General features: G+C 56.9%; 1 protein-coding gene and 1 long non-coding RNA gene across 3 annotated transcripts; one reads left to right on the top strand and one right to left on the bottom strand.

Annotated features, from left to right (window-relative positions):
- Positions 1-815: 815 nt before the first annotated feature.
- Positions 816-26155, top strand: ALDOA (aldolase, fructose-bisphosphate A). The gene is made up of 9 exons (XM_033084557.1): positions 816-877; positions 5157-5278; positions 7207-7418; positions 9222-9276; positions 12484-12644; positions 16076-16159; positions 17166-17340; positions 25255-25454; positions 26018-26155. Exons 2-9 carry the CDS (start codon positions 5167-5169, stop codon positions 26111-26113), a joined length of 1095 nt encoding a protein of 364 aa, XP_032940448.1. The 5' UTR covers positions 816-877; positions 5157-5166; the 3' UTR covers positions 26114-26155.
- LOC117010263 lies at positions 26063-26792 on the bottom strand. 2 transcript variants are annotated; one of them, XR_004420598.1, is made up of 3 exons: positions 26387-26792; positions 26205-26309; positions 26063-26139 (listed from the first exon to the last, which is right to left on the bottom strand). It is a non-coding gene; the product is annotated as an uncharacterized LOC117010263 (long non-coding RNA). The 2 variants fall into 2 exon arrangements; XR_006163145.1 differs by having other exon boundaries at positions 26122-26139; positions 26198-26309.

Below are 26792 nucleotides of genomic sequence, written 5' to 3'. Positions count from 1 at the left end.
AAATTTTGAAATTTGGGGTGAAAAATTCAGATTTTGGGGTTCAAGAGTTGAATTTTGGGGTGAAAAATCCGAATTTAGGGGTGAAAAAGTCAAATTTTGGGGTGAAAAATTAGGATTTGGGTTCCCAAAGCCAGATTTTGGGTGAAAAAATCAAATTCTGGGGTCCAAATGCCAAATTTTGGGGTCTGAAAGTCGAATTTTGGGATTCAAAAGCAGAATTTGGGGTGAAAAAGTCGAATTTTGGGGTCCCAAAGCCAAATTTTGGGGTGAAAAATCCGAATTTTGGGGTCCAAAAGCCGAATTTTGGGTGGAAAATTTGCTTTTTGAGGTCCAAAAGCCAAATTTCGGGGTGAGAAATCCAGATTTTGGGGTGCAAAGCCGAATTTTGAGGTCCCAAAGCCGAATTTTGGGGTGAAAAAGTCAAATTTCGGGGTGAAAAATCGGAATTTTGAGGCGCAATCCCCCGTGGGGGAGGGGTGGAGCCCTTTCCTGGTTCTCCTTCCTCCTCCTCCTCCTCCTCCCCTTGAATCGCCCTTGGGGAGGGGCGGGGCCAATCCCGGGACAATCCCGGGACATTCTCGGGACATTCTCGGGACATTCCCGGCTCTGCTCGTGCAGCTCCCGCACCCTCCGGACACTCCGGACACCGCCGGACACTCCCGAACCCTCCCGGACCGTCCCGAACCTCTCCGGACACTCCCGAACCTTTCCGGACCCTCCGGACACTCCCGAACCTTTCCGGACACTCCCGGACCGTCCCGGACCCTCCGGACACTCCCGAACTCTTCCGGACACTCCCGAACCGTCCCGGACCCTCCGGACACCTCCGGACATCTCCGAACGCTCCCGAACTTTTCCGGACACTCCCGAACACTCGGTCAGTGACTCCCTTAAAATTTGTGGGGTTTTATTTTCTTAAAATTTGTGATTTTTTACTTAAAATTTGGGGTTTTTCCCCTTAAAATTTGGGGTTTTTAACTCGAAATTTGGGGTTTTTTCCCCTTAAAATTTGAGGTTTTTTTACTTGAAATTTTGGGGCTTTTTTCCTTAAAATTTTGTGGGTTTTTTCCTTAAAATTTGGGGTTTTTTTCCTTAAAATTTGGGGGTTTTTTTTTCCTCGAAATTTTTGGAGTTTTTTCCTTTTTTAAATTTTTTTCCTTCTTAAAGTTTGGGGTTTTTTACTTGAAATTTTGGGATTTTTTTTTTTCCTTGAAATTTTGGGGTTTTTTTTCCTTAAAATTTGGGTTTTTTTTCTTAAAATTTGGGGGGTTTTTTCCTTAAAATTTCGGTGGTTTTTCCTCGAAATTTTGGGGTTTTTTTTCTTTAAAATTTGAGGGTTTTGCCTTAAAATGTGGGGTTTTTTTCCTTAAAATTTGGGATTTTTTTCCTTTGAAATTTGCAGTTTTTCCCTGAAATTTTGAGGGTTTTTCACTTAAAATTTGGGGGTTTTTTTCTGAAATTTTAGGGGTTTTTTCCTTAAAATTTGCTGTTTTCTCTGCAAAATTTTGGTGTTTATTTCTCAAAACTTGGGTGGTTTTTTTCTTAAAATTTGGGGGTTTTTTCCCTGAAATTTGGATTTTTTGCCCTGAAATTTTGAGGCTTTTTTCTCCTGGAATTTTGGGTGTTTTTTTTCTTTAAAATTTGGGGTTTTTCCTTTAAAATTTGAGGGGTTTTCCTTAAAATTTGATGTTTTTCCCTGAAATTTTGAGGGTTTTTTTCCTTAAAATTTTGGTGTTTTTTCCCCTGAAATTTGGGTTTTTTCCTTGAAATTTTGGGGTTTTTTTCCTCCAAATCTTGGGGTTCTTCCACCCCCCAGTGCCCCCAGTGCCCTCCCAGTTCAGTCCCAGTGTTCCCAGTGACCTCTGATCCTTCCCAGTTCACTCCCAGTGCCCCCAGTTCAATCCCAGTTCACTCCCAGTGCCCTCTGATCCTCTCCAGTTCACTCCCAGTTCAATCCCAGTGCTCCCAGTGCCCTCCCAGTTCAATCCCAGTGCCCTCCCAGTGACCTCTAACCCTGTCCAGTTCACTCCCAGTGCTCCCAGTGCCCTCCCAGTTCAGTTCCAGTCCTTCCCAGTGACCTCTGATCCTCTCCACTTTTTCCCAGTGCCCCCAGTGCCCTCCCAGTGACCTCTGATCCTTCCCAGTTCAATCCCAGTGCTCCCAGTTCACTCCCAGTGCCCTCCCAGTGACCTCTGAGCCTTCCCAGTTCAATCCCAGTGCTCCCAGTTCACTCCCAGTGCCCTCCCAGTGACCTCTGAGCCTTCCCAGTTCAATCCCAGTGCTCCCAGTGCTCTCCCAGTGCCCTCCCAGTGACCTCTGAGCCTTCCCAGTTCAATCCCAGTGCTCCCAGTGCCCTCCCAGTTCACTCCCAGTGACCTCTGATCCTTCCCAGTTCAATCCCAGTGCTCCCAGTGCCCTCCCAGTTCACTCCCAGTGACCTCTGATCCTTCCCAGTTCAATCCCAGTGCTCCCAGTGCTCTCCCAGTTCACTCCCAGTGACCTCTGATCCTTCCCAGTTCAATCCCAGTGCTCCCAGTGCCCTCCCAGTTCAATCCCAGTGCCCTCCCAGTGACCTCTAACCCTGTCCAGTTCAATCCCAGTGCCCCCAGTGCCCTCCCAGTTCAATCTCAGTCCATTCCCAGTGACCTCTGATCCTCTCCAGTCACTCCCACTTCACTCCCAGTGCTCCCAGTCCCTCCCAGTCCCTCCCAGTCCCTCCCAGTCACTCCCAGTCTCTCCCAGTCCCTCCCAGTCCCTCCCAGTCCCTCCCAGTCACTCCCAGTCTCTCCCAGTCCCTCCCAGTGCCCCCAGTCCATTCTCAGTGACCTCTGATCCTTCCCAGTCCCTCCCAGTTCACTCCCAGTGCCCCCAGTCCTTATCAGTGCCATCCTTATCTGCTCCCAGTTCACTCCCAGTCCTTCCCAGTGACCCCAGTCCACTCCCAGTTCACTCCCAGTGCCCCCAGTCCTTATCGGTGCCGTCCTTATCTGCTCCCAGTTCACTCCCAGTCCTTCCCAGTGACCCCAGTCCACTCCCAGTTCACTCCCAGTGCCCCCAGTCCTTATCGGTGCCGTCCTTGTCTGCTCCCAGTTCACTCCCAGTCCTTCCCAGTGACCCCAGTCCACTCCCAGTTCACTCCCAGTGCCCCCAGTCCTTATCGGTGCCGTCCTTGTCTGCTCCCAGTTCACTCCCAGTCCTTCCCAGTGACCTCTGATCCTCTCCAGTCCTTCCCAGTGACCCCAGTCCGCTCCCAGTGCTCCCAGTGCCCTCCCAGTCCATTCCCAGTGACCTCTGATCCTCTCCAGTCCTTCCCAGTGACCCCAGTCCATTCCCAGTGCTCCCAGTGCCCTCCCAGTCCATTCCCAGTGACCTCTGATCCTCTCCAGTCCTTCCCAGTGACCCCAGTCCATTCCCAGTTCATTCCAGTGACCTCTGATCCTTCCCAGTTCAATCCCAGTCCTTCCCAGTCCCTCCCAGTCCATTCCCAGTGACCTCTGAGCCTCTCCAGTCCACTCCCAGTGACTCCAGTTCACTCCCAGTCACTCCCAGTGTTCCCAGTGCCCTCCCAGTGACCTCTGAGCCTCTCCTGTCCATTCCCAGTCCCTCCCAGTCCCTCCCAGTCCATTCCCAGTGACCTCTGATCCTCTGCAGTCCTTCCCAGTGACTCCAGTCCATTCCCAGTCCCCTCCCAGTGACTGCAGTCCCCTCCCAGTCCATTCCCAGTTCAATCCCAGTCCCTCCCAGTCAATCCCAGTCCCTCTCAGACCCTCCCAGTTTCCTCCCAGTTCCCTCCCAGTCCTTCCCAGTCCATTCCCAGTGCCCTCCCAGTTCCCTTCCAGTTCCCTGCAGTCCATTCCCGGTCCCCCCCAGTTCATTCCCAGTTCAATCCCAGTCCCTCTCAGACCCTCTCAGTCACTCCCAGTTCCCTTCCAGTACCCCCCAGTCCATTCCCAGTTCCCTCCCAGTCCCTCCCAGTCCATCCCAGTCTGTCCCACTCCCTCTCACTTCACTCCCAGTCCCTCCCAGTCCATTCCCAGTGACCTCTGAGCCTCTCCAGTCCCTCCCAGTGACTCCAGCTCACTCCCAGTCCATTCCCAGTCCCTCCCACTTGACTCCCACTTCACTCCCAGTGCCTCCCAGTCCCTCCCAGTCCATCCCAATCCATTCCCAGTCCCTCCCAGTCCCCTCCCAGTCCTTCCCACTTCACTCCCACTCCCTCCCAGTCCATTCCCACTCCCTCCCAGTCCATTCCCAGTTCACTCCCAGTCCATTCCCAGTCCCTCCCAGTCCATTCCCAGTGTTTCTCACTCGCTCCCAGTCCATCCCAGTCCATTACCAGTCCATCCCAGTCTGTCCCAGTCCCTCCCAGTTCAATCCCAGTCCCTCCCAGTTCAATCCCAGTCACTCCCAGTTCTGTCTCACTCCCTCCCAGTTCACTCCCAGTCCCTCCCAGTCCATTCCCTGTCCCTCCCAGTCCCCTCCACTCGCTCCCAGTCCATCCCAGTTCAATCCCAGTCCATCCCAGTTCAATCCCAGTCACTCCCAGTTCAATCCCAGTCCATCCCAGTCCTTCTCAGCCCCTCCCATTTCACTCCCAGTCTCTCCCAGTCTCTCCCAGTCCCTCCCAGTTCCTTCCCAATCACTCCCAGTCCACTCCCAGTCCACTCCCAGTCCACTCCCAGTCCCTCCCAGTCCATCCCAGTCCATTCCCAGTCCATCCCAGTCCATTCCAAGTCCCTCCCAGTTCAATCCCAGTCCCTCCCATTTCACTCCCAGTCCCTCCCAGTCCATTCCCAGTCCCTCCCAGTCCATTCCCAGTCCATTCCCAGTCCATCCCAGTCCATTCCAAGTCCCTCCCAGTTCAATCCCAGTCCCTCCCATTTCACTCCCAGTCCCTCCCAGTCCATTCCCAGTCCCTCCCAGTCCATTCCCAGTCCCTCCCAGTCCATTCCCAGTCCATTCCCAGTCCCTCCCAGTCCCTCCCAGTCCATTCCCACTTCACTCCCAGTCCCTCCTATTATCAATCCAATCCCTCCCAGTCCATCCCAGTCCATTCCCACTCCCTCCCAGTTCAATCCCAGTCCCTCCCAGTCCCTCCCAGTTCACTCCCAGTCCTCCCAGCTGATGTCCCCTCTGCTGTCCCTGTGTCCCCTCAGTGCCAGCACCATGTCCCCTCCCGTGCCCGCGCTCACCCCCGAGCAGAAGAAGGAGCTGGCGGCCATCGCCCAGCGCATCGTGGCACCCGGAAAGGGAATCCTGGCTGCTGATGAGTCAACTGGTATGGACTGGGATGGACTGGGATAAACTGGGAGGGACTGGGAATGGACTGGGAGGGACTGGGAGGGACTGGCGGCCATCGCCCAGCGCATCGTGGCACCCGGAAAGGGAATCCTGGCTGCTGATGAGTCAACTGGTACGGACTGGGATGGACTGGGATAAACTGGGAATGGACTGGGAGGGACTGGGATTGAACTGGGAGGGACTGGGAATGGACTGGGAGGGACTGGGAGGGACTGGGATGGACTGGGAGGGACTGGGAAGCACTGAGACAACACCAGGAGCCTGTCTGGGGTTCCTGGTCCATACTGGTTTGTACTGGTCCATACTGGTTTGTACTGGCCTGTACAGGTTCATGCTGGTCCATACTGGTTTGTACTGGTTTTAACAGGGTTATACTGGTCCATACTGGTTCATACTGGTCCATACTGGTTTATGCTGGTCTATGTTTGTTTATAGTGGATTCTACCAGACCATACTGGTCCGTATTGGTCCATACTGGTTTATACTAGTCTGAACCAGTCCATATGCATATATACTGGTCTATACTGGTTTATACTGGTCTATACTGGCCTATACTGGTTTGTACCAGTCCATGCTGGGCCATACTGGTTTATATCAATCCATACTGGTCCACACTGGTTTATACTAGTCTGAACCCATATATACTGGTCTGTACTGGTTTGTACTGGCCTAAACCGGTTTGTACTAGTCCATGCTGGTCTATACCGGTTTATATCAGTCTGTACTGGTCCATACTGGTCCATACTGGTTTATACTAGTCTGAACCCATGTATACTGGTCTATACTGGTTTGTACTGGTTTATACTGGTTTATACTGGTCTCTCCCCTCCCCAGGCAGCATTGCCAAGCGCCTGAGCTCGGTGGGGGCCGAGAACACAGAGCAGAACCGACCGGTTTACATTGATCCATACTGGTCCATACTGGTTTATAGTGACCCATACTGGTCCATACTGGTATGCACTGGTCCATACTGGTCTGTACTGGTCCATACTGGTCCATACTGGTCTCTCCCCAAGCGTCTGAGCTCAGTGGGGGCCGAGAACACGGAGTAGAACCGACCGGTCTATAACAATCTATAGTGATCCATACTGGTCTGTACTGGTCCATACTGGTCCATACTGGTCCGTACTGGTCCATACTGGTCCATACTGGTCCATACTGGTCCATACTGGTCTGTACTGGTTTATACTGGTCCATACTGGTCCATACTGGTCCATACTGGTCTCTCCCCAAGTGCCTGAGCTCTGTGGGGGCCGAGAACACGGAGCAGAACCGACCGGTTTACATTGATCCACACTGGTTCATACTGGTTTATAGTGACTCATACTGGTCTGTACTGGTTTGTAGTGACCCATACTGGTTTATACTGGTCCATACTGGTCTGTACTGGTTTATACTGGTCCATACTGGTCTCTCCCCAAGCGTCTGAGCTTGGTGAGGGCCGAGAACATGGAGCAGAACCGGCTGGTTTGCATTGATCCATACTGGTTTATAGTGACTCATACTGGTCCATACTGGTCTGTACTGGTCTGTACTGGTTCATACTGGTCCATACTGGTCCATACTGGTTTATACTGGTCTCTCCCCTCCCCAGGCAGCATTGCCAAGCGCCTGAGCTCAGTGGGGGCCGAGAACACGGAGCAGAACCGGCCGGTTTATACTGACCCATACTGGTTTATAGTGACTCATACTGGTCCATACTGGTCTGTACTGGTCCATACTGGTCCATACTGGTTTATACTGGTCTCCATGCCCCCAGGCAGCATTGCCAAGTGCCTGAGCTCGGTGGGGGCCGAGAACACGGAGGAGAACCAGCCAGTTTATACTGACCCATACAGGTTTATAGTGACCCATACTGGTCTGTACTGGTTCATACTGGTTTATACTGGTTTCTCTTGTTCCCAGGCAGCATTGCCAAGCGCCTGAGCTCGGTGGGGGCCGAGAACACGGAGGAGAACCGGCGCTGGTACCGGCAGCTGCTGTTCACGGCCGACAAGCGCGTGGAGCCGTGCATCGGCGGCGTCATCCTGTTCCACGAGACCATGTACCAGAAAGCCGACGATGGGCGCCCCTTCCCCCAGGTCATCCGCGACAAGGGAGCCCTGGTGGGCATCAAGGTGGGTACAGGGACACTGGGGACACCTTGGGGACATTGGGGACACGTCAGGGACAGCGTGGGGACAGCGGGATGTGAGGCAGGAGGGGATTCTGGGATTGCGATGGGCGCCGCTTCACACGGATCATCCGCGACAAGGGAGGCCTGGTGGGCATCAAGGTGGGTACGGGGACCTTGGGGACACCTTGGGGACATTGAGGACATTGGGGACACCTTGGGGACATTGGGGACAGCGTGGGGACAGCGTGGGGACAGCGGGATGTGAGGCAGGAGGGGATTCTGGGATTGCGATGGGCGCCGCTTCACACGGATCATCTGCGACAAGGGAGGCCTGGTGGGCATCAAGGTGGGTCTGGGGACATTGGGGACACCTTGGGGACATTGGGGACACCTTGGGGACACTGGGGACACCTCAGGGACATTGGGGACATTGGGGACACCTTGGGGACAGCGTGGGGACATTGAGGACATCAGGCAGGAGGGGATTCTGGGGTTGGGTCAAGGGTGACAATGGGCGCTCCTTCAAAAGAATCATCTGTGACAAGGGGGTGCTGGTGGCATCAAGGTGGGTACAGGGACACTGGGGACACCTTGGGGACATTGGGGACACCTTGGGGACAGTGTGGGGACACCTCAGGGACACCTTGGAAGTGTCAGGGAGTTGGGGACACCTTGGGGACATTTGGGGTTGGACGTTGTTCGTGACCCAGCTCGGTCACCCCAGGGTGGGGGCCTGGAGGGGGACACGGGACAGAGGTGACCTTGGTGGCCCTGGTGGCTCTGATGGCCTCGATGTCCCTGGTGGCCTTGGTGGCCCTGGTGACTCTGGTGGCCCTGCTGTCCCTGGTGACCCTTGTGGCCTCAGTGACCCTGGTGACCCTGGTGACCCCACTGACCCTGGTGGCCTTGGTGGCCTTGGTGGCCTCAGTGACCCTGGTGGCTCTAGTGGCCTTGGTGTCCCTGGTGACTCTGGTGGCCCTGGTGGCCTTGGTGGCCCTGGTGACTCTGGTGTCCCTGGTGACCTTGGTGGCCTTGGTGTCCCTGGTGTCCCCGGTGTCCCTGGTGGCCCTGATGGCTCTGGTGTCCCCACTCACCCTGGTGGCCCTGGTGGCCCTGGTGGCCTTGGTGACCCTGGTGGCCTTGGTGGCCCCGGTGTCCCTGCTGACCTTGGTGGCCTTGGTGGCCTCAGTGACCCTGGTGGCTCTAGTGGCCTTAGTGTCCCTGGTGTCCTTGGTGACCCTGGTGTCCTTGGTGTCCGTGGTGACCTTGGTGGCTCTGGTGACCTTGGTGGCCCTGGTGGCTGCAATGACCCTGGTGACCCTTGTGGCCCTGGTATCCCTGGTATCCCTGGTGGCCTTGGTGGCCTCGGTGTCCGTGGTGACCTTGGTGGCCCTGGTGACCTTGGTGACTCTGGTGGTCCTGGTGACCTTGGTGTCCCCACTGACCCTGCTGACCCCGGTGTCCCTGGCGTCCCTGGTGACCTTGGTGTCCCCACTGTCCCTGGTGTCCCCGGTGGCCGTGGTGACCTCAGTGACCCTGGTGGCCCTGCTGTCCCTGCTGTCCCTGGTGACCCTGGTGGCCCTGGTGGCTGCAATGACCCTGATGACCCTGGTGTCCCCACTGACCCTGGTGGCCTTGGTGTCCCCGGTGGCCCTGGTGGCCCTGGTGGCTCTGGTGGCCTCAGTGACCCTGGTGACCTTGGTGGTCCTGGTGACCTTGGTGTCCCCGCTGACCCTGCTGATCCCAGTGTCCCTGGTGGCCATGGTGTCCCTGGTGTCCCCACTGACCCCGTTTGTGTCCCCAGGTTGACAAGGGCGTGGTGCCCCTGGCTGGCACCAACGGAGAGACCACGACTCAGGGTGAGTGACAGCACTGTCCCCAATGTCACACATGTCACACATGTGTCATTGTCACTGTCATTGTCACTGTCATTGTCATTGTCACTGTCATTGTCACTGTCACTGTTACTGTCACAGCTGTGTCCCCAAGGTGTCCCCAGTGTCACAGACATGTCCCCAATGTCACACATGTGGCATTGTCACTGTCATTGTCATAGCAGTGTCCCCAACGTCACTGTTGTGTTCCTGTCATTGTCCCCAGTGTCGTAGCCCTGTCCTCAATGTGTCCCCAATGTCACACACTGTCCCTGTCACTACTGTGTCACCATGTCCCTAATGCCACCACCATGTCACTGTCCCTGTCCCACCTGTGTCCCCAATGTCACACCTGTGTCATTGTCCTTGTCCTCAATGTCACTGCTGTGTCCCTGTCATTGTCCCCAATGTCACACCTGTGTCCTTGTCCCTGTCATTGTCACTGTCACAGCCGTGTCCCCAATGTGTCCCCAGTGTCACAACCATGTCCCTGTCATTGTCCTCAATGTCACAGCTGTGTCCCCAGTGTCCCCGCCATGTCCTTGTCCCTGTCACAGCCGTGTCCCCAGTATCACAAATGTGTCCTTGTCCCTGTCATTGTCACTGTCACTGTCATAGCCATGTCCCCAATGTGTCACCAATGTCACAACCATGTACCCAATGTCACTGCTGTGTCCCTGTCCCTGTCACAACGGTGTCCCTGCTGCCACCACGGTGTCACCATCCCTGTGTCACCGCCATGTCCCTGTCATCGAAGCCACCACAAAGTCCCCAATGTCCCTGAGTGTCCCCAATGTCCCCATGATGTCCCCAATGTCCCCAGTGTCCCCAATCCCCTGGATGTCCCTGAGTGTCCCCAGTGTCCCCAATGTCCCCAATGCATTGATTGTCCCCAGTGTCCCCAAATCCCTTGGATGTCCGCAATGTCCCTGAGTGTCCCCCATGTCCCCAATGTCTCCATGATGTCCCCAATGTCCCCAGTGTCCCCAATGCATTGATTGTGTCCAATGTCCCCTGAGTGTCCCCAATGTCTGCAGTGTGACATTTGTGTCCCCAGTGCCTGAGTGTCCCCAGTGTCCCCAGTGTGACATTTGTGTCCCCAATCCCTTGGGTGTCCCCAATGTCCTCACTGTCCTCTGATTGTCCCCGTGTCCTCAAATCCATTGATTGTCCCCAATGTCCCCTGACTGTCCCCAATGTCCCCAGTGTGACATTTGTGTCCCCAGTGTCTGAGTGTCCCAAATGTCCCCAATGTCCCCAATGTCCCTGTGTGTCCTCAATCCCTTGAATGTCCCCAATGTCCCCAATCCATTGATTGTCCTCAATGTCCCTAATGTGACATTTGTGTCCCCAATCCCTTGAATGTCCCCAATGTCCTCAATGTCCTCAAACCCCCTGATTGTCCCCAATGTCCCCAGTGTCCCCCATGTCCCCACTGTCCCCACTGTCCCCACTGTCCCCAATGTCCCCAGTGTCCCCAATGTCCCCAGTGTCCCCAATATCCCCAATCCATTGATTGTCCCCAATGTCCCCAATGTCCCCTGACTGTCCCCAGTGTCCCCAGTGTGACATTTGTGTCCCCAGTGTCTGAGTGTCCCAAATGTCCCCAGTGTCCCTGATATCCCCAATGTCCCCAATGTCCCCAATCCATTGATTGTCCCCAATGTCCCCAGTGTGACATTTGTGTCCCCAGTCCCTTGGATGTTCCCAGTGTCCCCAATGTCCCTGAGTGTCCCCAAATCCCTCTGACGTCCCCAGTGTCCCCATGTCCCCAATGTCCCCAATGTCCCCACTGTCCCCAAGGTGTCCCCAATGTCCCCAATGTCCCCAATGTCCCCAATGTCCCCACTGTCCCCAATGTCCCCATGATGTCCCCACTGTCCCCAGTGTCCCCAATGTCCCCAATGTCCCCAATGTCCCCAGGGCTGGATGGCCTCATGGAGCGCTGTGCCCAGTACAAGAAGGACGGCGCGGACTTTGCCAAGTGGCCCCAATGTCCCCAATGTCCCCAATGTCCCCAATGTCCCCAATGTCCCCAATGTCCCCAATGTCCCCATGATGTCCCCAATGTCCCCAATGTCCCCAATGTCCCCAATGTCCCCATGATGTCCCCAATGTCCCCACTGTCCCCAATGTCCCCATGATGTCCCCATGATGTCCCCATGATGTCCCCAGTGTCCCCACTGTCCCCACTGTCCCCAATGTCCCCAGTGTCCCCAATGTCCCCACTGTCCCCAGGGCTGGATGGCCTCATGGAGCGCTGTGCCCAGTACAAGAAGGACGGCGCAGACTTTGCCAAGTGGCCCCAGTGTCCCCAATGTCCCCAATGTCCCCAGTGTCCCCAATGTCCCCAATGTCCCCAGTGTCCCCAATGTCCCCAATGTCCCCAATGTCCCCAATGTCCCCAATGTCCCCAGTGTCCCCAATGTCCCCAATGTCCCCAATGTCCCCAGTGTCCCCAATGTCCCCAATGTCCCCAATGTCCCCAATGTCCCCAGTGTCCCCAGTGTCCCCAATGTCCCCATGATGTCCCCATGATGTCCCCAGGGCTGGATGGCCTCATGGAGCGCTGTGCCCAGTACAAGAAGGACGGCGCGGACTTTGCCAAGTGGCCCCAATGTCCCCAGTGTCCCCAGTGTCCCCAGTGTCCCCAGTGTCCCCAATGTCCCCAGTGTCCCCATGATGTCCCCAGTGTCCCCAGTGTCCCCAATGTCCCCAATGTCCCCAATGTCCCCAATGTCCCCAGTGTCCCCAGTGTCCCCAGTGTCCCCAATGTCCCCAGTGTCCCCAATGTCCCCAATGTCCCCAGTGTCCCCAATGTCCCTGTGTGTCCCCAATGTCCCCAATGTCCCCAATGTCCCCATGATGTCCCCAATGTCCCCAGGGCTGGATGGCCTCATGGAGCGCTGTGCCCAGTACAAGAAGGACGGCGCGGACTTTGCCAAGTGGCCCCAATGTCCCCAGTGTCCCCAATGTCCCCAATGTCCCCAGTGTCCCCAGTGTCCCCACGATGTCCCCAATGTCCCCACTGTCCCCAGGGCTGGATGGCCTCATGGAGCGCTGTGCCCAGTACAAGAAGGACGGCGCGGACTTTGCCAAGTGGCCCCAATGTCCCCAATGTCCCCAATGTCCCCAATGTCCCCAATGTCCCCAGTGTCCCCAATGTCCCCATGATGTCCCCACTGTCCCCAGGGCTGGATGGCCTCATGGAGCGCTGTGCCCAGTACAAGAAGGACGGCGCGGACTTTGCCAAGTGGCGCTGCGTGCTGAAGATCACGGCGCACACGCCGACGCCGCTCGCCGTCATGGAGAACGCCAACGTGCTGGCGCGCTACGCCAGCATCTGCCAGCAGGTCCCTGCCTGTCCCCAAGGGTCACCTGCGGGCGCTGGGGGGCGTCAGTGGTGGTTTGGGGGGGGTGGTGGGATTTGGAGGGGGGTTGGTGGCATCTAAAGGGGGGTTGGTGGCACTTAGAGAGGGTTTGGTGGCATCTGGAGGGGGCTTGTGGCACTTAGTTTGATGTCACTTAGGGTTTGGTAGCAATTAGAGAGGGTTTGGTGGCACTTAGGAGGGGGTTTGGTGCGACTTTTGAGGGGTTTGGTGGCATCCAGAGAGGGTTTGGTGGCGTCTAGGGGGGGTTTGGTGACATCTGAGTAGAGGTTGGTGACATCTGGAGGGGGTTTGGTGGCAATTTTGGGGATTTTGGTGGCACTTAGAGTTTGTTGACACTTAGTTTGGTGGCATCTAGGGGGTTTGGTGGCACTTTTGAGGGGTTTGGTGGCATCTAAAGGGGGTTGGTGGCACTTTTGGGGGGTTTGGTGGCATCTAGAGAGGGTTTGGTGGCACTTTTGAGGGGTTGGTGGCACTTAAGGGAGGTTGGTGGCATCTAAGGACATTTTGGTGGCATCTAGGGATAGTTTGGTGGGATCTAGAGAGGGTTTGGTGGCACTTTTGGGTGGTTTGGTGACATCTAGGGATGGTTTGGTGGCATCTAGAGAGGGTTTGGTGGCACTTAAAGGAGTTTGGTGGCATCTAAGGACATTTTGGTGGCATCTAGAGGGGGGTTTGGTGGCATCTAGAGAGGGTTTGGTGACATCTGGAGGGGATTTGGTGGCATTTTTGGGGGGTTTGGTGGCATCTAGGGGGGTTTGGTGGCATCTGAGTGGAGTTTGGTGGCATTTGGTTTGATGTCACTTAGGGTTTGGTGGCATCTAGAGACAGTCTGGTGACACTTAGAGGGGGTTTGGTGGCACTTTTGGGGGGTTGGTGACATCTAGGGACAGTTTAGTGGCACCTGGACAGGGCTTGGTGACATCTGGACAGGCTTTGATGGCACTTTAGCAGGGTTTGGTGGCATCTAGGGGGGGATGGTGGCCTCTAGATGGGTTTGGTGGCATTTAGAGTTTGGTGACACTTAGCTTGGTGTCACTTAGAGGGTTTGGTGGCATCTGGAAAAGGTTTGGTGACATCTGGAAAGGGTTTGGTGGCATCTGGAGGGGGGCTGGTGACACTTAGAGAGGGTTTGGTGGCACTTAGGAAGGTTTTTGTGGCACTTACTTTGTTGTCACTTAGGGTTTGGTGACATCTAGAGAGGGTTTGGTGGCATCTAAGGACAGTTTGGTGGCATCTGGAGGAGATTTGGTGGCACTTGTGGGGTTTGGTGACATCTGGAGAGGGTTTGGTGGCATCTAAAGGGGATTCGGTGGCATCTGGAGGGGGTTTGGTGACATCTAGAGAGGGTTTGGTGGCATCTGGGAGTGGTTTGGTGGCACTTTTGGTGGGGTTTGGTGGCATTTAGATGGGGTTTGGTGGCAGTTTTAGGAGGTTTGGTGGCATCTGGAGGGGGTTTGGGGGCATCTAGAGACAGTTTGGTGACATCTAGAAGGGGGTTGGTGGCACTTTTTGGGGATTGGTGACATCTGAGGGGGTTTGGTGGCATCTGGATGGGGTTTGGTGGCATCTAGAAGGGTGTGGTGGCACTTAGGAAGGTTTTTGTGGCACTTATTTTGTTGTCACTTAGGGTTTGGTGACATCTAGAGAGGGTTTGGTGGCACTTTTGGGGGGTTTGGTGGCATGTGGAGGGGGTTTGGTGGCACTTTTGGGGGGTTTGGTGGCACCTAGGGGGGGTTTGGTGGCATCTAGAGACAGTTTGGTGACATCTAGAAGGGGGTTGGTGGCACTTTTGGGGGTTTGGTGGCATCTGGAGGGGGGTTGGTGGCATCTAGGGACAGTTTGGGGGCACTTAGAGAGGGTTTGGTGGCAGCTAGGGGGGGTTTGGTGACATCTAGAGAGAGCTTGGTGACATCTGGAGGGGGTTTGGTGGCACTTTTGCAGGGCTTGGTGGCACTTTGAGAGGGTTTGGTGGCACTTTTGGGGGCTTTGGTGGCATCTGGAGGGGGTTTGGTGGCACTTTTGAGGGGTTTGGTGGCATCTAGGGACAGTTTGGTGGCATCTAGAGAGGGTTTGGTGGCATCTGGGTGGAGTTTGGTGGCATTTAGTTTGATGTCACTTAGGGTTTGGTGGCATCTAGGGACAGTTTGGTGGCATTTAGGGGGGGTTTGGTGGCATCTGGAGGGGGTTTGGTGGCACTTTAGTGAGGTTGGGTGGCACTTAGGGACAGTTTGATGGCATCTTTGAGGGGTTTGGTAGCATCCAGAGGGAGTTTGGTGGCATCTGGGGACAGTTTGGTGGCACTTAGGGTTTGGTGACACTTAGTTTGGTGGCACTTAGGGAGGGTTTAGTGACACTTAGGGACAGTTTGGTGGCACTTTTGGGGGGTTTGGTGACATCTAGAGAGGTTTGGTGGCATTTAGAGTTTGGTGGTACTTACTTTGGTGGCACTTAGGGACAGTTTGGTGGCACTTTTGGGGGGTTTGGTGGCAGTTAGAGAGGTCTGGTGACATCTAGAGGGGTTTGGTGGCACTTTTTGGGGTTTTGGTGGCATCTAGGAACAGTTTGGTGGCATCTAGAGTTTGGTGACACTTGATTTGGTGTCACCTGAAGGGGGTTTGGTGGCACTTAGGGGGCTTTGGTGACATCTAGAGAGGGTTTGGTGGCATTTAGAGGGTTTGGTGACACTCTCAGGGAGTTTGGTGACATCTAGACAGGGTTTGGTGGCACTTTTGGGGGCTTTGGTGACATCTGGAAGGGGTGTGGTGGCGTCTAGGGACAGTCTGGTGGCATTTTTGGGGGGTTTGGTGACACCTGGAGGGGGTTTGGTGACATCTAGGGGGGTTTGGTGGCATTTAGAGTTTGGTGACACTTAGTTTGGTGTCACTTAGGGGGTTTGGTGGCATCTAAGGCCAGTTTGGTGGCACTTTTAGGGAGTTTGGTGACATCTGAGTAGGGGTTGGTGGCATCTAGAGGGGGGCTGGTGGCACTTTTGGGGGCTTTGGTGGCATCTGGAGGGGGTTTGGTGGCATCTAGGGACAGTCTGGTGGCACTTGTGGGGGTTTGGTGGCACCTCATCTCCCTTGTGTCCCCTCCTGCTGTCCCCTCTTTCCCTGTCCCCACTGTCCCCAATGTCACTGACATGTCCCCAAATGTCCCCTGTGTCCCCAGAACGGCATCGTCCCCATCCTGTCCCCTCTGTCCCTGTGTCCCCAATGTCACTGACGTGTCCCCAATGTCCCCAATGTCACTGACGTGTCCCCAATGTCCCCTGTGTCCCCAGAACGGCATCGTCCCCATCCTGTCCCCTCTGTCCCTGTCCCCACTGTCCCCAAATGTCACTGCCATGTCCCCAAATGTCACTGACATGTCCCCACTGTCCCCTGTGTCCCCAGAACGGCATCGTCCCCATCGTGGAGCCCGAGATCCTCCCGGACGGCGACCACGACCTCAAGACGTGCCAGTACGTCACCGAGAAGGTCAGTGTCACCTCAGTGTCACCTCAGTGTCACCAAGGTGTCACCCAGGGTCACCAAGGGTCACCTCAGTGTCCTGAGCTCACAGGGTGACACCAGGAGGCGACACCAGGACAGGAGTGGTGGCACCTGAGTGGCTCCTGGTGTCCCCAAAGTGTCCCCAGAGTGTCCCAGTGCCACCTCCTGGTGTCACCTCTGTGTCACCTCAGTGTCGCCAAGTGTCCCCAAGGTGTCCTGAGCTCGCAGGGTGACACCAGGAGGTGACACCAGGACAGGGGGTGGTGGCACCTGAGTGTCCCCAAAGTGTCCCTGAGTGTCCCCAGAGTGTCCTCAGAGTGTCCCCAGAGTGCCACCTGCTGGTGTCACCTCCAGTGTCATCAAGTGTCCCTGAGTGTCCCCAAGTGTCCCCAGGTGTCACCTGAGTGTCACTTGAGTGTCCCTGAGTGTCACCAAGGGTCCCTGAGTGTCCCCAAGTGTCCCCAAGGTGTCCTGAGCTCGCAGGGTGACACCAGGAGGTGACACCAGGACACGGTGTGGTGGCACCTGAGTGGCTTTGGGTCCTCAGAGTGTCCCCTGAGTGTCACCAGAGTGTCCCCAAGTGTCCCCAGAGTGTCCTCAATGTCCCCAAGGTGTCCTGAGCTCGCAGGGTGACACCAGGAGGTGGCACCAGGACAGGGGGTGGTGGCACCTGAGTGGCTTTGGGTCCCCAAAGTGTCCCCAGGGTGTCCCCAAAGTGTCACCTGAGTGTCCTCAAAGTGTCCCCAAGTGTCCCCAGGGCGTCCTGAGCTCGCAGGGTGACACCAGGAGGTGGCACCAGGACAGGGGGTGGTGGCACCTGAGTGACTTTGGGTCCCCTGAGTGTCCCTGAGTGTCCCCAAGTGTCCCCAGGTGCTGGCAGCTGTGTACAGAGCCCTGCAGTGTCCCCAAGGTGTCCCCAATGTCCCCAAGGTGTCCCCAATGTCCCCAATGTCCCCAATGATGTCCCCAGTGATGTCCCCACTGTCCCCAGGTGCTGGCAGCTGTGTACAAGGCCCTGAGTGACCACCACGTGTACCTGGAGGGGACATTGCTGAAACCCAACATGGTGACAGCGGGACACGCCTGTGCCACCAAGTACAGCCCCGAGGAGATCGCCATGGCAACGGTGACAGCGCTGCGCAGGACAGTGCCACCCGCCGTGCCAGGTCAGTGTCATTGTCACTGTGTGTGTCATTGTCATTGTCACTGTGTGTGCCATGGCAACGGTGACAGCGCTGCGCAGGACAGTGCCACCCGCCGTGCCAGGTCAGTGTCATTGTCACTGTGTGTGTCATTGTCATTGTCACTGTGTGTGCCATGGCAACGGTGACAGCGCTGCGCAGGACAGTGCCACCCGCCGTGCCAGGTCAGTGTCATTGTCACCTCTGTGTGTGTGTCATTGTCATTGTCACTGTGTGTGCCATGGCAACGGTGACAGCGCTGCGCAGGACAGTGCCACCCGCCGTGCCAGGTCAGTGTCATTGTCACTGTGTGTGTCATTGTCACTGTCACTGTGTGTGCCATGGCAACGGTGACAGCGCTGCGCAGGACAGTGCCACCCGCCGTGCCAGGTCAGTGTCATTGTCACTGTGTGTGTGTCATTGTCATTGTCACTGTGTGTGCCATGGCAACGGTGACAGCGCTGCGCAGGACAGTGCCACCCGCCGTGCCAGGTCAGTGTCATTGTCACCTCTGTGTGTCATTGTCACTGTCACTGTGTGTGCCATGGCAACGGTGACAGCGCTGCGCAGGACAGTGCCACCCGCCGTGCCAGGTCAGTGTCATTGTCACCTCTGTGTGTCATTGTCACTGTCACTGTGTGTGCCATGGCAACGGTGACAGCGCTGCGCAGGACAGTGCCACCCCGCCGTGCCAGGTCAGTGTCATTGTCACTGTGTGTGTGTCATTGTCATTGTCACTGTGTGTGCCATGGCAACGGTGACAGCGCTGCGCAGGACAGTGCCACCCGCCGTGCCAGGTCAGTGTCATTGTCACCTCTGTGTGTCATTGTCACTGTCACTGTGTGTGCCATGGCAACGGTGACAGCGCTGCGCAGGACAGTGCCACCCGCCGTGCCAGGTCAGTGTCATTGTCACTCTGTGTGTGTCATTGTCATTGTCACTGTGTGTGCCATGGCAACGGTGACAGCGCTGCGCAGGACAGTGCCACCCGCCGTGCCAGCTCAGTGTCATTGTCACCTCTGTGTGTCATTGTCATTGTCACTGTGTGTGCCATGGCAACGGTGACAGCGCTGCGCAGGACAGTGCCACCCGCCGTGCCAGGTCAGTGTCATTGTCACTGTGTGTGTCATTGTCATTGTCACTGTGTGTGCCATGGCAACGGTGACAGCGCTGCGCAGGACAGTGCCACCCGCCGTGCCAGCTCAGTGTCATTGTCACCTCTGTGTGTCATTGTCATTGTCACTGTGTGTGCCATGGCAACGGTGACAGCGCTGCGCAGGACAGTGCCACCCGCCGTGCCAGGTCAGTGTCATTGTCACCTGTGTGTGTGTCATTGTCACTGTCACTGTGTGTGCCATGGCAACGGTGACAGCGCTGCGCAGGACAGTGCCACCCGCCGTGCCAGGTCAGTGTCATTGTCACTGTGTGTGTCATTGTCATTGTCACTGTGTGTGCCATGGCAACGGTGACAGCGCTGCGCAGGACAGTGCCACCCGCCGTGCCAGGTCAGTGTCATTGTCACTGTGTGTGTCATTGTCATTGTCACTGTGTGTGCCATGGCAACGGTGACAGCGCTGCGCAGGACAGTGCCACCCGCCGTGCCAGGTCAGTGTCATTGTCACCTCTGTGTGTCATTGTCACTGTCACTGTGTGTGCCATGGCAACGGTGACAGCGCTGCGCAGGACAGTGCCACCCGCCGTGCCAGGTCAGTGTCATTGTCACTGTGTGTGTGTCATTGTCATTGTCACTGTGTGTGCCATGGCAACGGTGACAGCGCTGCGCAGGACAGTGCCACCCGCCGTGCCAGGTCAGTGTCATTGTCACCTCTGTGTGTCATTGTCATTGTCACTGTGTGTGCCATGGCAACGGTGACAGCGCTGCGCAGGACAGTGCCACCCGCCGTGCCAGGTCAGTGTCATTGTCACCTCTGTGTGTGTGTCATTGTCACTGTCACTGTGTGTGCCATGGCAACGGTGACAGCGCTGCGCAGGACAGTGCCACCCGCCGTGCCAGGTCAGTGTCATTGTCACTGTGTGTGTCATTGTCATTGTCACTGTGTGTGCCATGGCAACGGTGACAGCGCTGCGCAGGACAGTGCCACCCGCCGTGCCAGGTCAGTGTCATTGTCACTGTGTGTGTGTCATTGTCACTGTCACTGTGTGTGCCATGGCAACGGTGACAGCGCTGCGCAGGACAGTGCCACCCGCCGTGCCAGGTCAGTGTCATTGTCACTGTGTGTGTCAGTGTCATTGTCACTGTGTGTGCCATGGCAACGGTGACAGCGCTGCGCAGGACAGTGCCACCCGCCGTGCCAGGTCAGTGTCATTGTCACTGTGTGTGTCATTGTCATTGTCACTGTGTGTGCCATGGCAACGGTGACAGCGCTGCGCAGGACAGTGCCACCCGCCGTGCCAGGTCAGTGTCATTGTCACTGTGTGTGTCATTGTCATTGTCACTGTGTGTGCCATGGCAACGGTGACAGCGCTGCGCAGGACAGTGCCACCCGCCGTGCCAGGTCAGTGTCATTGTCACCTCTGTGTGTGTCATTGTCATTGTCACTGTGTGTGCCATGGCAACGGTGACAGCGCTGCGCAGGACAGTGCCACCCGCCGTGCCAGGTCAGTGTCATTGTCACTGTGTGTGCCATGGCAACGGTGACAGCGCTGCGCAGGACAGTGCCACCCGCCGTGCCAGGTCAGTGTCATTGTCACTGTGTGTGTGTCATTGTCACTGTCACTGTGTGTGCCATGGCAACGGTGACAGCGCTGCGCAGGACAGTGCCACCCGCCGTGCCAGGTCAGTGTCATTGTCACCTCTGTGTGTGTGTCATTGTCACTGTCACTGTGTGTGCCATGGCAACGGTGACAGCGCTGCGCAGGACAGTGCCACCCGCCGTGCCAGGTCAGTGTCATTGTCACTGTGTGTGTCATTGTCATTGTCACTGTGTGTGCCATGGCAACGGTGACAGCGCTGCGCAGGACAGTGCCACCCGCCGTGCCAGGTCAGTGTCATTGTCACCTCTGTGTGTGTCATTGTCACTGTCACTGTGTGTGCCATGGCAACGGTGACAGCGCTGTGCAGGACAGTGCCACCCGCCGTGCCAGGTCAGTGTCATTGTCACCTCTGTGTGTCATTGTCACTGTCACTGTGTGTGCCATGGCAACGGTGACAGCGCTGCGCAGGACAGTGCCACCCGCCGTGCCAGGTCAGTGTCACCTCTGTGTGTGTCATTGTCATTGTCACTGTGTGTGCCATGGCAACGGTGACAGCGCTGCGCAGGACAGTGCCACCCGCCGTGCCAGGTCAGTGTCATTGTCACTGTGTGTGTCATTGTCATTGTCACTGTGTGTGCCATGGCAACGGTGACAGCGCTGCGCAGGACAGTGCCACCCGCCGTGCCAGGTCAGTGTCATTGTCACCTCTGTGTGTGTCACTGTCATTGTCACTGTGTGTGCCATGGCAACGGTGACAGCGCTGCGCAGGACAGTGCCACCCGCCGTGCCAGGTCAGTGTCATTGTCACTGTGTGTGTGTCATTGTCACTGTCACTGTGTGTGCCATGGCAACGGTGACAGCGCTGCGCAGGACAGTGCCACCCGCCGTGCCAGGTCAGTGTCATTGTCACCTCTGTGTGTCATTGTCACTGTCACTGTGTGTGCCATGGCAACGGTGACAGCGCTGCGCAGGACAGTGCCACCCGCCGTGCCAGGTCAGTGTCATTGTCACTGTGTGTGTCATTGTCATTGTCACTGTGTGTGCCATGGCAACGGTGACAGCGCTGCGCAGGACAGTGCCACCCGCCGTGCCAGGTCAGTGTCATTGTCACTGTGTGTGTCATTGTCATTGTCACTGTGTGTGCCATGGCAACGGTGACAGCGCTGCGCAGGACAGTGCCACCCGCCGTGCCAGGTCAGTGTCATTGTCACCTCTGTGTGTGTCACTGTCATTGTCACTGTGTGTGCCATGGCAACGGTGACAGCGCTGCGCAGGACAGTGCCACCCGCCGTGCCAGGTCAGTGTCATTGTCACCTCTGTGTGTGTCATTGTCATTGTCACTGTGTGTGCCATGGCAACGGTGACAGCGCTGCGCAGGACAGTGCCACCCGCCGTGCCAGGTCAGTGTCATTGTCACTGTGTGTGTCATTGTCATTGTCACTGTGTGTGCCATGGCAACGGTGACAGCGCTGCGCAGGACAGTGCCACCCGCCGTGCCAGGTCAGTGTCATTGTCACTGTGTGTGTCATTGTCACTGTCACTGTGTGTGCCATGGCAACGGTGACAGCGCTGCGCAGGACAGTGCCACCCGCCGTGCCAGGTCAGTGTCATTGTCACTGTGTGTGTCATTGTCACTGTCACTGTGTGTGCCATGGCAACGGTGACAGCGCTGCGCAGGACAGTGCCACCCGCCGTGCCAGGTCAGTGTCATTGTCACTGTGTGTGTCATTGTCACTGTCACTGTGTGTGCCATGGCAACGGTGACAGCGCTGCGCAGGACAGTGCCACCCGCCGTGCCAGGTCAGTGTCATTGTCACTGTGTGTGTGTCATTGTCATTGTCACTGTGTGTGCCATGGCAACGGTGACAGCGCTGCGCAGGACAGTGCCACCCGCCGTGCCAGGTCAGTGTCATTGTCACTGTGTGTGTCATTGTCACTGTCACTGTGTGTGCCATGGCAACGGTGACAGCGCTGCGCAGGACAGTGCCACCCGCCGTGCCAGGTCAGTGTCATTGTCACTGTGTGTGTCATTGTCACTGTCACTGTGTGTGCCATGGCAACGGTGACAGCGCTGCGCAGGACAGTGCCACCCGCCGTGCCAGGTCAGTGTCATTGTCACTGTGTGTGTCATTGTCATTGTCACTGTGTGTGCCATGGCAACGGTGACAGCGCTGCGCAGGACAGTGCCACCCGCCGTGCCAGGTCAGTGTCATTGTCACTGTGTGTGTGTCATTGTCATTGTCACTGTGTGTGCCATGGCAACGGTGACAGCGCTGCGCAGGACAGTGCCACCCGCCGTGCCAGGTCAGTGTCATTGTCACCTCTGTGTGTGTGTCATTGTCACTGTCACTGTGTGTGCCATGGCAACGGTGACAGCGCTGCGCAGGACAGTGCCACCCGCCGTGCCAGGTCAGTGTCATTGTCACTGTGTGTGTGTCATTGTCATTGTCACTGTGTGTGCCATGGCAACGGTGACAGCGCTGCGCAGGACAGTGCCACCCGCCGTGCCAGGTCAGTGTCATTGTCACTGTGTGTGTCATTGTCACTGTCACTGTGTGTGCCATGGCAACGGTGACAGCGCTGCGCAGGACAGTGCCACCCGCCGTGCCAGGTCAGTGTCATTGTCACTGTGTGTGTCATTGTCATTGTCATTGTGTGTGCCATGGCAACGGTGACAGCGCTGCGCAGGACAGTGCCACCCGCCGTGCCAGGTCAGTGTCATTGTCACTGTGTGTGTCATTGTCATTGTCACTGTGTGTGCCATGGCAACGGTGACAGCGCTGCGCAGGACAGTGCCACCCGCCGTGCCAGGTCAGTGTCATTGTCACCTCTGTGTGTGTCATTGTCACTGTCACTGTGTGTGCCATGGCAACGGTGACAGCGCTGCGCAGGACAGTGCCACCCGCCGTGCCAGGTCAGTGTCACTGTCACCTCTGTGTGTGTCATTGTCACTGTCACTGTGTGTGCCATGGCAACGGTGACAGCGCTGCGCAGGACAGTGCCACCCGCCGTGCCAGGTCAGTGTCATTGTCACTGTGTGTGTGTCATTGTCATTGTCACTGTGTGTGCCATGGCAACGGTGACAGCGCTGCGCAGGACAGTGCCACCCGCCGTGCCAGGTCAGTGTCATTGTCACCTCTGTGTCATTGTCACCGGTGTGTGTCACTGTGTGTCATTGTCACCTCTGTGTCACCTGCCTGTCATTGTCACCTCCCTGTCACCATCACTGTCAGTGTCACCTCTGTGTCACTGTCACTGTCATTGTCACCTCCTGTCAGTGTCACCTCCCTGTGCCTGTCAGTGTCACATCTGTGTCACTGTCATTGTCACCTCTCTGTCACTGTCACCTCCCTGTCAGTGTCACCTCCTTGTTCCTTTCTGTGTCACCTCCCTGTGCCTTTCAGTGTCACCTCTCTGTCATTGTCACTGTCAGTGTCACCTCCCTGTCCCTGTCACTGTCATCTCCATGTCACTGTCAGTGTCACCTCTCTGTCAGTGTCACCTCCCTTTCATTGTCACTTCCCTGTCACTGTCACCTTCCTGTCCCTTTCAGTGTCACCTCCCTGTCATTGTCACTGTCACCTCCCTGTCAGTGTCACCTCCTTGTTCCCATGAGTGTCACCTCCCTGTCCCTGTCAGTGTCACCGAGCTCTCTGTGCCACCCATTGCCACCCCCCGCTGTCCCCACTGGGTGTCACCTTGTCACTCAGTGTCCCCACGGTGTCCCAGGGCTCAGAGCGAGGAGGAGACATCACTGTCACCAATGTCCCCAATGTCACAGCGATGTCACAGCGATGTCACAGCGATGTCACAGCGATGTCACCGTGCTGTCCCCATGTCCCCAATGTCCCCAATGTCCCTGTGCCCAGTGTCACAGCGATGTCACAGCGATGTCACAGCGATGTCACAGCGATGTCACCGTGCTGTCCCCATGTCCCCTCTCAGGGATCACGTTCCTGTCGGGGGGTCAGAGCGAGGAGGAGGCGTCCCTGAACCTCAACGCCATCAATCGCTGTCCCCATGTCCCCAATGTCCCTGTGCTGTGTCTGAGCCATCCCAGTGTCCCCAGACTGATGTCACAGCGATGTCACCATGTCCCCTCGCTGTCCCCTCTCAGGGATCACGTTCCTGTCAGGCAGTCAGAGCGAGGAGGAGGTGTCACTGTCCCCAATGTCCCCAATGTCCCCAATGTCCCTGTGCCCAGTGTCACAGCGATGTCACAGCGATGTCACAGCGATGTCACAGCGATGTCACCGTGCTGTCCCCATGTCCCCTCTCAGGGATCACGTTCCTGTCGGGCGGTCAGAGCGAGGAGGAGGCGTCCCTGAACCTCAACGCCATCAATCGCTGTCCCCATGTCCCCAATGTCCCCAATGTCCCTGAGCTGTGTCTGAGCTGTCCCAGGAATGTCACAGCGATGTCACAGCGGTGTCACAGCGATGTCACCGTGTCCCCATGATGTCCCCACACAGGGATCACGTTCCTGTCGGGGGGTCAGAGCGAGGAGGAGGCGTCACTGTCCCCAGTGTCCCCATGTCCCCAATGTCCCCAATGTCCCTGTGCCCAGTGTCACAGCGATGTCACAGCGATGTCACAGCGATGTCACAGCGATGTCACCGTGTCCCCTCGCTGTCCCCACACAGGGATCACGTTCCTGTCGGGCGGTCAGAGCGAGGAGGAGGTGTCACTGTCCCCATGTCCCCAATGTCCCCAATGTCCCTGTGCCCAGTGTCACAGCGATGTCACAGCGATGTCACAGCGGTGTCACAGCGATGTCACCGTGTCCCCTCGCTGTCCCCACGCAGGGATCACGTTCCTGTCGGGCGGTCAGAGCGAGGAGGAGGCGTCCCTGAACCTGAACGCCATCAATCGCTGTCCCCATGTCCCCAATGTCCCCAATGTCCCTGTGCCCAGTGTCACAGCGATGTCACAGCGATGTCACAGCGATGTCACAGCGATGTCACAGCGATGTCACCGTGTCCCCATGCTGTCCCCACGCAGGGATCACGTTCCTGTCGGGCGGTCAGAGCGAGGAGGAGGCGTCCCTGAACCTGAACGCCATCAATCGCTGTCCCCATGTCCCCAATGTCCCCAATGTCCCCAATGTCCCTGTGCCCAGTGTCACAGCGATGTCACAGCGATGTCACAGCGATGTCACCGTGCTGTCCCCATGTCCCCACGCAGGGATCACGTTCCTGTCGGGCGGTCAGAGCGAGGAGGAGGCGTCCCTGAACCTCAACGCCATCAATCGCTGTCCCCTGCCGCGGCCCTGGGCTCTGACCTTCAGCTACGGGCGCGCCCTGCAGGCCTCGGCCCTCAAGGCCTGGGCGGGCAAGAAGGACAACACCAAGGCGGCCCAGGAGGAGTTCGTTAAAAGGGCACTGGTAGGTGGCACTTGGGGACACTTTGGGGACATTGGGGACACGCTGGGGACAGTGGGATGGTGGGGACACAGGGACACAACACCAAGGCGGCCCAGGAGGAGTTCGTTAAAAGGGCACTGGTAGGTGGCACTTGGGGACATTGGGGACACCCTGGGGACAGTCTGGGGACAGTGAGACACTTTGGGGACAGCCTGGGGGTGGTGGGACGGTGGGGACACAGGGACAGGGACACAACACCAAGGCGGCCCAGGAGGAGTTCGTCAAGAGAGCGCTGGTAGGTGGCACTTGGGGACACTTTGGGGACATGCTGGGGACATGCTGGGAACAGCCTGGGGACACTTTGGGAACAGTGGGGACACCCTGGGGACACCTTGGGGACAGTGGGGACACCCTGGGGACACCTTGGGGACACCTTGGGGACACAGGGACAGGGTGGCCCAAGAGGGGTCTGGGAGATTTCCAGGGGGGCTTGGGGACATTGGGGACACCTTGGGGACACTGCTGTCCCAGTGCTGTCCCCACTGATGTCCCCATTGTCCCCTTTGTCCCCCCTGTGTCCCCAGGCGAACTCTCTGGCGTGCCAGGGCAAGTACACCCCGAGCGGCACCGCGGGGGCGGCCGCCAGCGAGTCCCTGTTCGTGTCCAACCACGCCTACTGAGTGACCTCTGACCCCTGACCCCTGACCTCACTGACCCCTGACCTCACTGACCTCTGACCTCACTGACCTCTGATCATCTCTGACCTCTGACCTCACTGACCGACCACGCCTACTGAGTGACCCCTGACCTCTGACCTCACTGACCGACCACGCCTACTGAGTGACCCCTGACCCCTGACCCCTGATCATCACTGACCTCTGACCCCACTGATCATCACTGACCGACCACGCCTACTGAGTGACCCCTGACCCCTGAGCCCTGACCTCACTGACCGACCACGCCTACTGAGACAGAGCCTGCTGACCTCTGACCCCCCTGACCTACCTGACCTCTGACCCCTGACCCTGATCACCCACTGACCATTGACCCCCTGACCATTACTGACCTTTGACCCCTGACCCCTGATCATCATTGACCCCTGACCCCTGACCATTGACCCCTAAGCCTTGACCACCCACTGACCATTTACCCCTGACCCTTCACTGACCATTGACCCCTGACACTTGACCCTTGACCCTTGATTACTGATTACTGATCATCACTGACCATTGACCCCTGACCTTTGACCCCTGACCTTTGACCCCTGGCCCCTCCCCCAATAAACGGTCGTGGATGAACCTCAGAGGCTCTGGGAGATTTTTTTTGGATTTTGGGGGGGATTGGACCCAAATTTTGGGG

The sequence above is a fragment of the Catharus ustulatus genome, chromosome 40 (assembly GCF_009819885.2).
Source record: "Catharus ustulatus isolate bCatUst1 chromosome 40, bCatUst1.pri.v2, whole genome shotgun sequence".
Classification (NCBI taxonomy): Eukaryota; Metazoa; Chordata; class Aves; order Passeriformes; family Turdidae; genus Catharus; species Catharus ustulatus.
Note: the sequence above shows the minus strand (reverse complement) of the source record. Positions and strands in the feature narration are given on the sequence as shown.

Coding starts and splice junctions, on each gene's coding strand:
- ALDOA (XM_033084557.1), top strand. CDS start 5,167: ATGTCCCCTCCCGTGCCCGCGCTCACCCCCGAGCAGAAGAAGGAGCTG. Junction 9,277..12,483: donor CGGAGAGACCACGACTCAGG/GTGAGTGACAGC, acceptor CACTGTCCCCAG/GGCTGGATGGCCTCATGGAG. Junction 17,341..25,254: donor AGTGCCACCCGCCGTGCCAG/GTCAGTGTCATT, acceptor GTCCCCACGCAG/GGATCACGTTCCTGTCGGGC.